The sequence below is a fragment of the Clinocottus analis genome, unplaced genomic scaffold (assembly GCF_023055335.1).
Source record: "Clinocottus analis isolate CAN_PGR_092001 unplaced genomic scaffold, fCliAna1.0.p SCAF_25, whole genome shotgun sequence".
Taxonomy (NCBI): Eukaryota; Metazoa; Chordata; class Actinopteri; order Perciformes; family Cottidae; genus Clinocottus; species Clinocottus analis.
The window spans coordinates 3,505,001-3,519,882 of record NW_027175987.1 but is presented as its reverse complement, the minus strand read 5'-3'; the positions used below and the strand labels follow the sequence as shown (position 1 = coordinate 3,519,882).

The window sequence follows — 14,882 nt, the reverse complement described above, 5'->3', positions numbered from 1 at the left end:
GGAACAGTTTAGGAACAGTTGAACCTGTTAGCACAAAAAGAAAGTGTTTGGATTTGATATGGTAAAGAGTCCTAACCTCAACCTCATCCAACAGCTTTGGAACCGTCTTGATCGCAGACTGCATCCGGACCTCATCGCCCAACATTTAAGTGTCAAATCTCAGCCACTCCTGTGTCTGACTTGCAAGATCCAAACTCCCTTAAAAAGCCTTCCTACAGGAACGGAAGCTGTTATAGCAGCACATTAGTGTCTGGATTGGTGTAATGCTCATTTTTACACCTACTTCTCGACTTAGAAAAGTAAACTATATAAAATCCTGCCTTTTTCTTCAAAACACGTTTTGTTTCAGTCCTCACAAAGGACAGTACTTCAAAAACTATTTCCTCTGGAAAAAATATTGAGGATACTGAGATCACTATGAAGTCACATTTTACAACTGTTAAAAGTTAACACATGTTGGGCTTTTAATTGGCTGTTCCTATGTTTTTTAGAGTAGGTTTTATAGTAGGAATGCTGAACAGTTTAAAAAATAAATAGAATATAAAAGATACAAATAACTAATACATTTTATGATCAGGTGTTGTTTCACTGGGGTGGTCTGATCAAGGTTATTTCAGGTTGAAGAGCCCAGGCGCTCCCACAACCCCTTTCTGTTTCTATTTTAACCACTGTAATACAAATATACTTGCACATGGATTTGCACACAATTACACATAATCACTGACATATGTTGTCACTTAATTTTAAATGAACTTGTAACAAAGCTGGGAAACAACATTCATCATACATATACAGTATTTGGGCTTCCTGACAGCCCACATTTCCTTCTCTCTGTGTTATTTTTTTTCTCTTGAATGTTTATTACTCAGGAAACTGATTAATTTAGCAGCACCACAAGAGGTAATGTGCAGGTTTGACTTTATTTATAGTGGTGCAGAAAAATAAGTGACCAAGAAGTCCCGAGAGTCAAAAACTATATGGATAACAATGCAAAGGGACATGAAGTACATACTGTTATAGATTTAGCATTCCTTATGAATAAGATTTGAAGCAGGGTGATCCAGAGAAAGGGTTGCAGCTATAAAAGAAAGAGACGGGGATAACCTGTTCATTCAATTCAAATGATGCCTAATAGACACACAATAAACCAACATTGGAAGAATCCTACATCTGGAAAGCTTCAGTGCCTTCAGATTAGATCAGCCCTTGCGTGAGGAAGTATCCGTCCAACTGCATTGGAAGGCACTGACATCTCTACCTGGTGCAGGGGTGTTACATACCTGCCCACCAAAACAATCCAGAATTTGAAATGGTATCATTAAAGCATCACGTTATTATTTAGCATTGCATAATATATCCATCGCCACCAATGTATCTCAATGTGCTGAATGTGAGACCAAAGTGATAAAACTTCAGCCTTTGGGGATTATTCATTGTCTTCAGTGGGGTGCAATTATATCAAGGTACTTGGGTGGTAATGACGTGTGTGTGTGTGTGGGTGTGTTGGTGGGAGGGGGAGTGGGTATGGTTTTATGGGATTCAGTGATCAAATTTCACGTCTACTGAGCAGTTGCAAAACTTTGTCCTTGGGTAATAGAGGAGGTGTGGTGGAGGAGGGAGGGCATTTCAAGTGTGCACTATATTAGAGAACAGAGCAACGACAAGCGGCACTGATCAGAAGGTTCTCATGCCAGCACATCCTGTGAAAGAGTGAATGTGAGCAGGTACGTCCCTTTTGAAAATACCTCAACCCTCATGTTATTCTTGGTGCTTTTGTAATTTATATTGTGTAAACATGTTGATGTATGTTCCAATTGATGAGTTTAATAAGAGATAACTGCTGAGAGAAAATTCAGCGCTAATTTCACAAACTCACTCAGTGCGTCTCTCGGTAAGCGCAATATAAAAAGACTATGAATGAGGGGTCAAAGACATCACCTTTGTCTTTCACAAGAGCTCAGAGGGGGTTGTTATGGAAAATATGATATCAACGGCCAAAATATGCAAGAGGCGGGGTGGGAATCTGTTTTGTTCTGCTCTGTGATTTCATGTGTTTGTGTCTTTGCAGTGATCCACTCAACAAGAGCAACAGCAGCCACAGCCATGAAGTCCCCGACTCTGTTCGTACTTCTGATCCTCTCCTGCATGTACATGAGTCTTGCACAAGGTAAGTGGAACAAATCAGATTGGATTTACAAAAGAACTATGAAAATATTAAAGGCAATTTGATTATTTTGCCAATATAACTGTGTGTGTTTTTTTTTAAATTATTTTTTTATAATAGCTCAAATATGTGTAGGAAACTGTTGTATCATTTTACACGCACTTAAACGACGGCACGGTCTAGAAAAATACATTCTTGCCATTTTTTTTAAAAGAGTTATAATAAAACATATGTGTATACATATAACCTCGAGTTACCACTGTTAAAATTAAGCGTTATTGTTTTCTCCGTGGACCATAAAGAGAGTGTATAAATTAAGTAATTGCTTGATTTAAGTGGCATCTTTAAGCAAGGCAGTTATCTCTCCCTCTCTTTCTTTTATATATATATATATATATATATATATATATATATATATATATATATATATATATATATATATATATATATATATATATATACATATATATATATATATATATTTATTTATTTCTCCAGGCTCGTATGGCAACTGCTGCCTCGGCTATCTTCGGAAGATGAATGAAAGGATAAAGAAAAACATTGAAAGTTACAGGATGCAGGAAACAGATGGCGATTGCAACATCCGAGCTGTTGTGTGAGTCACACATTTTATGTGTTTCATTGTTGGCATTTTGGTTATCTAGATTGTTGAAACTTTTCGCTTCAATAACTTGGCAAAACTAATGGAAAAAGGAACAAACTGCTTTCTGAGCATGTGATTGATCCAAGCCTCGAGCAGATCTTTTATATAGCCGGTGTCTCTGGACTTGATAATCTTAAGTAATAATAATAATGTGTGCAGGTTTCTGATGAAGAAGAAGCCGTCACATAAACAACAATGGACTCGCTGTACCAATCCGGACGACGTTTGGGTCCAGGACCTGATGGAGTCTGTGAATAGGAGAAACCGGAAATTGGTAAAAAAAAAAAAAAAAAGTTACACAACACACTCTCACAATGATAAACTTTCATTCTCTACATAGTAACTCAGTGACTGTGATCGTGTAAATCGTCACCTTACAACTCTGTGTCTCTGTAGACCACTTAAAGGAGCGAAACAAGAAAGGAATGAGCCAGAGGAGAGCAGATGTTCCAACCCCAGAACGGCATCATATATCACCTTTAACCACAAAGATCATGTTTCACTTGGTATTTCCTGTGCGTACAGAGCATGCACATGTGCACAGTCCACTATAACATGAATATACCATACTCTCAATGTTATTGCCAGTATAGCAAAATTAATGTAGTTGTTGCACCGCTATGACTGTTTATTTGATATGTAGCGCCTGCTAGGAATGAGCCACTTATGGCAGCTTTGAAACGTATTTGCAGAGTGTGTTTGTGCTGTGTGTGTGTGATGTATAGCTAAAAGTCGGTATATGTTGAAAGTTTTTTGGTATGACAGATTTCCATATTTTTATATTAGCAATATCATTATATTTTGTGTCCTTCTACATCAAATAAAGAGGCTATACGAACAGAAGCTGATTTTCTATATTAGTTTATGATGACTCAGGAAACACCATATAACCTCCGTTATGATTTGGCGATGCAATGGTTGATTTTGGGGGATACAAATGCACCATTCCTCCCTGATGAGATCTTAACTGGATATCCATGAAAGCAGGCTCACATTTGGTCCAGTAATCTCTCGCAGTCTGCATTTGGCATCAGCTTGAACCAATAATGAACTGCATGAGTCATCCGTCCACAATGTGAAACGTGGCTCAATTAACAGTTGATCTAAAAAGCTGTTTTTCACTGGCTTGATGAGAACAGTGCGAAAACATTGACATGGAAGTTAAAGATCGACCATGTCTGTCAAGATTCTCAGCCATCCAGATTAAGTTCAGTCTTTGAACAATGCTCAGGCTCCAAAGTGGACATTGAAACAGGTTTTGTGTGCTGTAATCTTTTCATCTCGTTCATACTGACTGTGAAGGGAGCCCTTTATTACGAGCCTCAATCCCATTGATATACAAAGTGAGGCTTTCAACTTGGTTTGTGGTTAAGACTTATAAATGTTTCCCTACTCAGGCAAGACACCGCTCATTTGCTCGTACTAGATGGTCAAATGTCCTAAAATGGCATCAACAAGTTAGGAGCATCATAGCGACTTAGAGGGAAAGACATGATCCATCTAAACCATGATGTCCAAATCCAGCTGAGAGGCTTTGTTGCATCAGCTCTCCGTCTACGCTCCCTGTTTATTCCTCGACTTCATACTACCAATAAGAAGCAAAACATTCATAAACACTTACGCTGTGTCAGTGTGGGTGTTCTGTTCATCGTGTGGTTTTTGCAGTTAGTATACAACATAATCAACATACTTTACTCGTTTGTACCAACAGGAAATTAGATGTGCTGAGAGACTTGTGTCAAACTGCAACGATTAAGATTCTGCCGATTAAACTGCAGAAACAAACAGAAAACATGTTCTTACAAGAATGTTGTTTGTTTTCAGAGCTATTTTGGAGCTGTTTTTGCACCATCGATCAGCCATTACTTTCAATGTCCTCCAGCGAGAAGGTCAAGCATTTCCTGCATGTTGTCTATTTTTTTGTCGAGTTATCTTGTGTGAATAGACTAAAAGTTGGCTTAGAATGACTTTGCAGCATGGATTTAGGAGACAGTCAGTTAGGCAATCGGCCATGTTCACGTATTACCCAACATCAATGTAAAATCACAATTTAGTAGTTAGGAATGCTGACTGCTGATTCAGTTTCATTGCATAAATGCTTTTTGGTTTTAATAACTGAAAAAAAGAATAATAAGGGAAGGAAAGGCAAGTGTCCAGATTGTGTGCACTGTGCTTATCGAATCATTTGGGGACTCAATTATATTGGATGTGTTCGCTTTTGCTGGAATAGTTTGAGCAGATGTGACTAATTTCTCTGCAACACTCCCTCCAGTTTATTGTAAATGTGAGTGCCCATAAATCAGAAGTTCATTTGTCTAGCAGCCTAAAATCCTGCATATAACATGTTGTCTCCCAGTTCTGCTTCATTCATCCAAAGGTAGGTGACATACTTTAACGTGAGAGTAATCGGGTTCAGGTCTCTCGTACAGTGGGAACGATCCAGAACAAGAAACCTTGACAGAGAAAACAAAGAGCCGGTGTTGGCGGTTGTCCTTGTTTTTCACTGGATGAAGCATTAACAAAGCACTGATCACTTAGCAGGGTGTCACATGTTGACCCTCTTTTGGATTCAGATCACCGATGTGAAACAGTTCATGTGGACTGTCGCTGTTCCTCAACATCAGTTAGTGAAAAGTACATAAAATAAGACGTGTTAGAAAATGAGAGATGTCTTAGATCCTCACTCTTTAAAGGATATTTACACTTTTCTTGCCTTTCTCTTGGACATTACACAATGAGTGCTCGTTAACACCACTAGCTATTGATTGCAAACACTATAAAGCTAAACTGGTCATGCATTGATAAATGTAAATAAAAGGACCAAACTTAGTAGTTCAGTAACTGCTGACTAAAATAGACACATGGATCTTACTAAATGTTTGTGGGTAAGAGTGAAACTCTTCGCAGCCACATTCATCCCCTGGTGCTCAGGTCCAAGAAGGTTTATATAAGGCAAAGTTACTCTTACGCAACCTTCGCAAATGTGCTTTTTTTTTAACTGTCATTAATCCAGAGCTCAAGACATTTCTTTCTCTGCCAAATGCAATCATAAACAAACACTGACTGGTTTTTCGGGTGACATCCCTGCTACCCGTGATAATCCCAGAGGTTAAAGAAGGCACACAAAGAAAGAACATAGTGTACAAACGTGAGAGAAAAGCAGAAAAGTTGTTTACTTTCATGGTCAACACTTAATGTCACTCATCACTTTAATTTTAAACAGACACGGGTGTGTGACTGGATCAAACAAAGCATTGTATGAAATCATGACATGAGATTGTTTCTGATATCTTCTGGCATTCATGACTTGTTAAGAGACAATAAACATCAGATTTTAAACTCCATGATTATTCCCCAAAAGAATGACATTAGCGAGTGATGTGAAAATCAGCAATATCATCATCTGATTTGATTGAAGGATTTTAAAATCTGTTAGGTTTTGGTTGCACGCTTTAAGCACTAAGCCAAGGGCAACATGTCATTCTGCCACCTTTCATCACCTCAAAGTAAATTATTTACTCTGGTTTAAAACAACATAATCTCCCTGAATGCATCAATTCAGCTCATGCAACATTTTGAAACAGGAGCTGCAGACACATACTGCTGGTTGTTTAACATTTATTCTCTGTCATAGCTATTCGCTGCATTATGAATAAGAGTCAGTAGTTACATGATGACAACTGATAACAGGTATTTTCACACAAGTCATATTCAGCAAGAGCAGGTTTTCTAAATAAACTGCGAGTCGAGACTCCTTCTTGGCACTGGAAGGGGCCTTGATCGTTTGTCTGCTCCTGCCCACACAATGTCAACACATTCCTGTGTGGAAAAGCTTTATTTATTGCAAAATGTGACGCTTCTCATAGTGTCAATCACTAATCAGAATGAATGTGCATGCAGACACTGGCAGAATTGGCGCCAAACTGCGAGGTGACGGTAAAAGGCAAGGAGCGATGTCTGGCTCACGGAGACTGTTGTACCCTCGAGGGGAATTCACAAGTGAAAAGTGAAGTGGAAGTGAAGGTTCATTTGACTTCACAGATTGGGATTAATTCAAGTGTCACAGTGTCAAAAGGACTCAGAGTTTTTATGCCTTTTAAGCCTGAAGAATTCACAAATGCATCATGTTTCATTTTCAGCACTTTTACAGAAAGTGCTTGAGATGGCTCCAAAAGCAGTTCCTGCAAACTGGCTCAAACGTCAATGTTTTTTAAACTTTAGGGCTTATAAGGAAGTCTGAAACTTTTACAATTTCAATGGAAATCTCTGTAGTTAAAACTCTGGATGGATTCTTGCATGCAGCAGAAAAAGACCTTAATATTATCCTGCTGGAAGGAAAGATGAGAAAATTTAAGAAGAATATTTCAGAATAAATGTTTAAAATACTTTTATTTTCACGAATGGATTTAGTCTTACCGCTATAATTATTAATACAGAGTAACATGAAGTTCAGGTAGAACTCATTTAGCGTTAACATAAGCAAATATCAGCATATCAATTGTCAATTATAGATCACTATAGTTCCTTAAATTATAATAAAACTGCACAAAATGTAAAACAATCTGTGTGCTCCAGACTTTTTATGATAATCATAACATATATTTCCAAACATATTTGATAAATATCTTTATAAATTAAGGCATTTTAGGAATCTGTTTTTGTTTAAAACAAAAAAAGCACATTTAGGTGTGTTTCATTGTGTCTTTTGCTCTGGCCTCACCTGGTCCTGGTTTTGTTCTTTGCCTGACGTAACTTTTTCCTAGGACAATACTCTATAATCTCAGGTTTAATTTCTGTTACCCAAGCATGTTCTTACTGTCTATCTTATTAGGATTACCTGTAGGCTTGGATTAGTTCAGTAGATCTATGCACTGACTAAGAGGGATTGAAAGATGTTGATGGCCATATAGTGATTGATGAATGTCTTGCGTCAGTAAGCTTTTCTTGGTGATGTAATATTCAGAACAAAAAGGCATAGGAGATTACTTAAGAGAAGTGTTCTATTCCTTAAGATGTAACTGATTCACACTGTGGGACAGAAGCACCCTGCGACTCAGACCTCAAACTCCATTTGTTTGCCATTTCGGTCCAGCATTGCACAACTTCAGTATTTCGCAACATGTAACATAACGCCTCGCAAATAAAAGGAGCCTGAATTGAATGACGGAGTGTCCGCGAGCACATGGACACCCGTGTTCGTGATGAAGTGCCACAACTAAAGCAAGTCCAGTTCAGTTCAATCTCTTTACAATACAACACAGACAGCTGAGGGATCGTGTTTGTCCAAAGGTGCTACAGTCCACTTCTTCGGAGTCCCGTACTCATCAGGGTGAAGCGCCGAGTAACCCACTGCCTCCACTGACTTCCTCTTCTGGACCCGATGGAGAAGGATCCGGTAGGTCCCAGTCAATGCGCTCCGACCGTCTAAGCAGGGATTGTTTAGGAAATGGACTTTGGAAATACCCAGATCTGACAGCAAAGTCTTCACCTCCTGCTCCTCCACACACAGAGCCTGGTTGGCGTGGGCAAAGTGTGCCGGGGAGAGCGGCAACAAGACATACGGAAGAGGGTACTCGATCCCCTTCAGCCAAGCACCGTTTGCAATCTGTGTGAGGGACGTACGGTCGATGGGCACAGGCCGCAGCACGCCCTTAATCTCCAGCTGGCATGGATAGGGCACATAAGCAGGGATACTGTAGGCCCCCTGAAGGATGCAGCGCTTCAACTTCCCAAGTTTGTCCCCATTAAAAGGCATAGTGCCCGTCACCATGAAGTACAAAAGAATCCCTAAGGCCCAGATGTCTGAATAGAATCCATTGTAACCTTTATCCTGAAAGAGTTCGGGAGCAGCGTACGGTGGTGAGCCACAGAAGTTGGTGAGGAGATCATTAGGGCCGTTCTCTTTGCCGAAGCCAAAATCTCCAACCTTGATGCAGTAGCCGGTGGTGTAGAAGATGTTCTCCGCCTTAAGGTCTCTGTGGACAATGTTGTTGTCGTGCTGCAATATGACCAAAAGAAAGGGGAAATTGCAGGGGTTTAGATTTGGCATGTTAAAGGTAATTTTAGGGACATTATCAACAATCTATGAAAAATGGAACAACAATAATAACTTAAATTGTCCTTCAATATTATTTCTTGTCATGTTGCAATTTTTCTTTTTTTTTTTGCACCTGTATTTTAGTTACCGGACAGTAATAGTTACTAATTATTTATCAAATTAATATTGTAAAGAAAAAATTATGAACATAACATACAATAGTTGGGGCCAAGTTTCAGATATGTATGAGTTATTTAGTAGTTCCAAAAAAAGTATCCCTCCTAAACCTCTCAAGCAGTTTTAGCTAAATGATCAAAGAGGTACATTTAGCCAATATTTCACAATAAAAGCAAAAAGACACATTGATGCATCAGTAATAACGTCACATATACATTATATTGTTACACTCCTGTGTCACTCACAGACATCATTTTATTGTTTAGGACTGACAGTGAAACATTTGTTGCATGTCACCTCCCTTCATTTCCTGTCACCTCTTTACAGGGCCCTATGAAAATATTGGCAGAAACCTATGAATGCATACTGGTATGCCAATCAACCTCAAATAAATATGGTGACAAAATTTACAGATTGAGCCTTAAAACCTATTTGACAAACTCAACTCTAATTCAAGTTTGGATGACTTAATCATCTGAATCAGGAATCCCTCAATAGACCCAGAGCTGTGAGGCACAGACTGCACACGGCGCTGCGCAGTAGATGGTGACCACCAGAAGGCCGACATTGAAGCTCACCATGTGTTTAACAGCAGAGATGACTTGTGCAAAGACCAGCTTGCTTTCCAAGTCGTTGAGCTTCCCCCTGGTGGTGATTCGGGAGAACAGGTCTCCACTGTTGCCGTACTCCATCACCAGATACAGCTTCCGGCTGGTCTCTAGCACCTCGTAAAGCCGCACTATGTTGGGGTGGCACAGCTTCTCCATGCAGCTGATCTCTGAGGAAATCATCGGCTGGGTCCTCTCCTCCATGCGCAGCTTATCCATGATTTTGATAGCGACTCTCTCTGAGACAGAAGAGGAGGGTGGGGCGGAGGATTAGATGTCCACGACAGATTTAGAGAGGGTCTTACAAGGTGACAGGTCAAAATAAGAACAGACCATTCTTAGGAGATCTAAGCCCATGAGACAGTTACATGCACAGAATGAGAAGGCTAAAGGAGTGTATTTATGGCATCTAATTTAATTTGGTGGTTGCATTATTTTAAGGTATGAGAAAAATGTGGCTAAGCAACTTCTAAACCTACACATACACACACACACACACACACACACACACACACACACAGACACACACACGCACACACGCACACAACTGAGTAGTTTTCAAAAAGACATTTCAGCAGAAAAATAAATGCACTTCAGGGGTCAGGAAGATCAGGGGTGATCAGAAAGGATTATTCAGGAGCTCAGCTGACTCATATTATTCATGTTCAGAAAAGGCTTAAACTAAGAAAGAATGTGCATCTTGTGGGATATTATATTTATTATCTTTAGCATCAAACCCCCTTTTTATGCACAGGCCCAAAATACAAAGACAAAATGTAATTGTAACTGTTCTTGAATCCTGGTCCCTTCTGAAGGTAAGTCTTTGAAGTTCACGGTTAGAGTCAAGGTTGAGGGAGGAGTCATAAGAAAACTGCCGGTTATGACATTAACACACCAATAAATAGGATAAGAACACATAAATAACCTATGATTCCTGACCTTTCGTCAAGGCATGGATGCCCAACCTGACAGTGGAGAAATTTCCCTGCCCGATCTCTCCGCGCAGCTCGTAGAAGCCCACTCTCCGACCGAGCATCAGGTCGTTGACGGTCCTCTCGTTGTGGGCCATGTCGTAGACGACCCTCTCAAACGCCGACTTTCTCATCCTCTCTGCTTCGGTCAGCTGTGGGATGGCTCTTATGGCAGCCGGGGCTGGCTGCTTCTTGGCTACACTGTCACCCACTCGAGCCTCGTCTTTGGGTTTTTTGCTCTCTTTCTGCTTGGACCAAAGGCGTGCTTTAATAGCTTGAAAAGAAATTGAAGAAACAAGAAAGCCGTGAAGATATTTAGGTTTCTTTGCAGATGACTGTAAAAATAGATCAGCACCACTGTGTGTAATGAACGTGTGGAGCCTGCTCAATATTAAAATGAGGATAAATCTACGTTGTGTTCAGTAATGCGCATGGCTAACAATAACTTTGTAGGCAGAAATAGCCGGGTACACTTGAGTTATTTTTGTCCTGGACCCGGGAAGTCTTACAGAGGTCAATGTGTGGCTGTTACATGTAGAACATTGGTAATGAGATTGACCTCAATGTTACCTTTTGAGCTCAAACGTAAGACCTCATTTACAACGATCCTGACCTGGCTTAACTTTAGTCTGTGATTAGTTGGTTTCTGTTACAAGTCGGAGGCAAATAGTAACTGATTCCGTACATTTTCAGTTAATTTACAAATATGAATATTTACGTTCCATCCTTTTGTTGCCAACATACTGTTTATAAATTAACTGACTGAAGAGGTGCTCTTCTTTTGACATTTTATTTTACAAAGACTTCTCACACCTTACTGGTGTTTCTTTATGAGTATTTTATCAGCTGTAGAGGTCTTGACGATGATGCTGATATCAATTTCAACATGTTTGTATTCCTTTTTAGACCAACGCAGGATGTTGACCTTTCCTGTCTTTTTTTTCCTGATCTGGGAACCAACGTTCGTATTCTCTGCACACAGTTCTCAAGTCTCAGCACATTTATCCTAGAAAATGGCCAAAGAATTAATGTTTTCCCAAACAAAATAATGAATTTTGAGTACATTTGTATGTAAAACACATATCCTGTTTCTTTTGCTTTTACAGGAAACAGTGGATAAATGTTCAGTATTACACAAAGATCAATGCGCAACAGGGTTAGATGTCAGAGACTTGGGCTCTGTGTGAGTGTCTTAAAGGGCAGACATGAGCTCTTTAAATGACAACATTTTTTAAGAACTGAGTTAAATGAAGTAGCCTATGCAACACTAAACTAAACTTCTATCAATCTACGGCGTAATAATGCTGTGTAACTCCTTCTTGTCATCGTGGGATAAATGTAGTTCCCGGTAAGCTTTAAGTGGTCAGGATTACAAGCGTCTTTTAGACAGAAGAGTTAGGCACAATACAGTATTAGTAAGTCTGAGCTTGAATTTGATAAAATAAGACGACTTCACTAATTCAAACAAAACTTTTTTTTCTCTTTTCTTTAGTTACTGCTACACTTTATTGTATTGTACTGTATTCTGTACAATGTACATGTTACTCGTTGCTGTCTGCATTTTAACATGAAGTGCTTTGAATTTACATGAGTAGTGAATTATGCTGAACATGAAAATTAAATTGTCTTTATAGATGTATATTTAAAAGTCACACAGCCATTTTCCTGTTTAAATACGCTAAACGTGAAAAGGGAATAATATAAGTAAGTTAGTAATTGTTAATAAGTGTGTAAGGACTTTTTTCATCAAAACAAGTTCCACAATTGCCTTGCAGATTGGTTAGAAGCCGTTAACAGTAAGTAGTTTGGGGTTATAAAGAATACCATTAGCAGGTGTTTAGCCTTGTCTATTTGGTAGCAATGCATTAGTTTATTGGTAAATCATAAATTATTGGTGACATTAGTTTTCATTTTAAGCAACCAAGTCATCAATTTTGAATGTTAAGTCATTAATGGAGGGGTTAATCATCCATTTTCCATCCATTGATTAATTAAATCAATAAAGAGACAAAAGTAAATGATTCTTTCAAATAGCCAATAACTGATCTCTAAAGCATGAATCAATTATATATTAGAAATTATTGAAGCGATGAATTATACAAACCCTTTATGATTATTAGAAAGTGGTACCCGCATTTTAAACCATACAATACTTTCTGCAAACTAAGTCTTAGAAAAATATTAAATTACTATTTAACTATACTATTATGAAATACTCAAACTTAGAAGTTTTAGAATAAAGCTGACATTTACCTGTGAGCTGTGGATCCTTCATGTCTGTCCCTCATTTACCAGACTCTCACTGAAACATGCGAATGGAGCTTCAGAGGACTAAATCACTCGTCACAATCCTATTAACACAGTGAATTAGTGAACCGCTTATTAGGTTATTATCTGACCGACTAAAACGATGTACATGCTGCATGCACACTTTTAAATCACAACTCATGTTAGTTTTCTTACTAGACAACGGGTGATAAATAATTCCTGCAAGCCATCAGATAAATTTGCATGTAGAACTTAGTTGCAAGTCTGTGAAAATCAGACAGTTACACAAAACTTTACTGACATTTAAATAAAACAATTATACTTAAAAGTTTGGAATTAACTCAAAACAATATATAAAATACATCGTGTGTGAATTTAATTATTGAAACATTAATGGTACACATATTAGCAGTAGGCTAACGTGAATGGCACTACTTTGAGCGGGAAAATAAGGAAAAGAGGTCATTTCAATCTTGAAAATGATTCTAGCATCATATGATGCGAATAAAACATGCTGTTATATATGCATATGTGCTCATGCATGTTTACACCATGAATTTAGCATTGGTATTACTCTCAAGAGTTGGTTGGGATCAAAACGGTGGGAAAATGACTGAACAGAGACACAACTTAAAAACTATACTGTATAACTATACTGTAGCAACATGTCACCTGTTTGCCATATTAACATTACTGGGTGTAAAATAGCAGCGTTATGTTAACAGCTTGTTTCTGCCCCCAGGTGGACAAAAAGCACCAATAGATAAAATATGTGTTATATCCAAGTCCATTTCTTACCGGTTGTAGTAAAAGAATAACACTCCTCATCCATTGTTTTGCTTTCAAATATATATATATTTTAAAACATGATTCACAACCATCAACATCTTGACATAACCTCACCGTGCAGGCAGGATGGACGTTTACTTTTAGCCAATAGCCAGAGCTTGGTTCGCATTCTGACCAATCACCGACGACGATTGGTTGGCGGGAGAGGAAAAGGCGGGGCGTCAGAGCGACTAGCTGCCGAATCAGCGCAGGCCTCTCACCGAAAGGCCGGAAGCACATGCTGTGGCGCGCTGCTGCTGATGTTGTTATCTGCGGCATGTTGCTACAAATTGGTAGGGATTTGTATGTTTTTTAAAGTGTAAGGGTCGTGTTACAAACGGAGAATGGCAGCAACAGTGGCTACAGCTGTCACCCCCACAGAGCCCGACTCGGACCGGTGTGTGAGTGAGGAAGAGAACCGCGGGGCCGAGGCGGAGGAGGAAAGCACCCAGCTTCAGACAGGCCCCGCGGCCACCGTGAGCCACAGCCGCCTGTCCAAACTCCCGCTGGCTCGCATCAAGGCGCTCATGAAGACCGACCCAGACGTGTCACTAGCCAGCCAGGAGTCTGTGTTCATCATCGCTAAAGCCACGGTAAAAAAAACAACAACAAAAACGCGAAGAAGTTTTTTCGACAACTCTGACTGCTTTACGTTACCCCTGTGCTATCACAGCGTGATATTCCATAGCCAGTCAATAACATTAGCTTCATCATGATGCAATAGGATTGTTATCTGTGATAAATAATCAATGTGTAAACTAAAGTTCACTATAAACTCCACCAGTTAAATCTGGGCCTAAACCTCCCAAAATGTGCACTCAACAATTGAATTACTAGAACTTCTCAATCTCATCAGGATAGTTGTCATGTCTATAATATAAGTTGTGTATATATAACAAACATTAAAAGGTATCACATGTGAACTTGCAAACACCGAAATGAAATGCAAACATGCAAAATATATAAATGTATCGATGCAAGCAGCACATGGGAGTTTATAATTCTTACCTTTACAAATTTCTGACGAATGAAAATTACTGAATCTTATATTTCAAGGTAAACCAGATGACAAAACATGTCCTATTCTAGATAAAACATAAATATAAATGAAGTTCAGCAATGTGAAAAGCCCTTAGGTCCCATTTCCTTTGAGTTCAGGTTGAAA

At 39.0% G+C, this 14,882-nt stretch overlaps 2 protein-coding genes across 5 annotated transcripts in view; one reads left to right on the top strand and one right to left on the bottom strand.

Moving 5' to 3' along the window:
- Positions 1 to 7,321: 7,321 nt before the first annotated feature.
- LOC137794618 (serine/threonine-protein kinase NIM1) lies at positions 7,322 to 13,792 on the bottom strand. Of its 3 annotated transcripts, none has more exons than XM_068591523.1 (5): positions 13,688 to 13,792; positions 12,875 to 12,972; positions 10,590 to 10,895; positions 9,621 to 9,889; positions 7,322 to 8,826 (listed from the first exon to the last, which is right to left on the bottom strand). In XM_068591523.1, the coding sequence occupies exons 2-5, from the start codon at positions 12,894 to 12,896 to the stop codon at positions 8,074 to 8,076; spliced, it is 1,350 nt and encodes a 449-aa protein (XP_068447624.1). In that variant the 5' UTR covers positions 12,897 to 12,972; positions 13,688 to 13,792; the 3' UTR covers positions 7,322 to 8,073. The 3 variants fall into 3 exon arrangements, with proteins under 3 accessions (XP_068447624.1, XP_068447626.1, XP_068447625.1); XM_068591525.1 differs by having other exon boundaries at positions 10,590 to 10,866; XM_068591524.1 differs by having other exon boundaries at positions 12,875 to 12,923; positions 13,688 to 13,782.
- A 145-nt stretch (positions 13,793 to 13,937) lies between these two features.
- The window catches only part of pole4 (polymerase (DNA-directed), epsilon 4, accessory subunit), a 1,955-nt gene continuing 1,010 nt past the window's right edge, over positions 13,938 to 14,882 (top strand). The window contains exons 1-2 of one of the 2 annotated variants that reach the window (XM_068591579.1): positions 13,938 to 14,010; positions 14,099 to 14,310. In XM_068591579.1, the coding sequence (XP_068447680.1) occupies positions 13,956 to 14,010; positions 14,099 to 14,310 (267 nt within the window). In that variant the 5' untranslated portion in view covers positions 13,938 to 13,955. Of the gene's footprint in view, positions 14,311 to 14,882 lie in introns of both variants that reach the window. The other variant, XM_068591580.1, reaches the window with a different exon arrangement.

Bases quoted from the DNA above. Each gene is read 5' to 3' on its own strand.
- LOC137794618 (XM_068591523.1), bottom strand. From the start codon at position 12,896: ATGAAGGATCCACAGCTCACAG. The intron at 10,896-12,874 runs GTAAATGTCAGC...TTTCTTTTCAAG, and splicing joins GAAGGATCCACAGCTCACAG to CTATTAAAGCACGCCTTTGG. The intron at 8,827-9,620 runs GTGAGCTTCAAT...GTCATATTGCAG, and splicing joins TCTCTGCTGTTAAACACATG to CACGACAACAACATTGTCCA.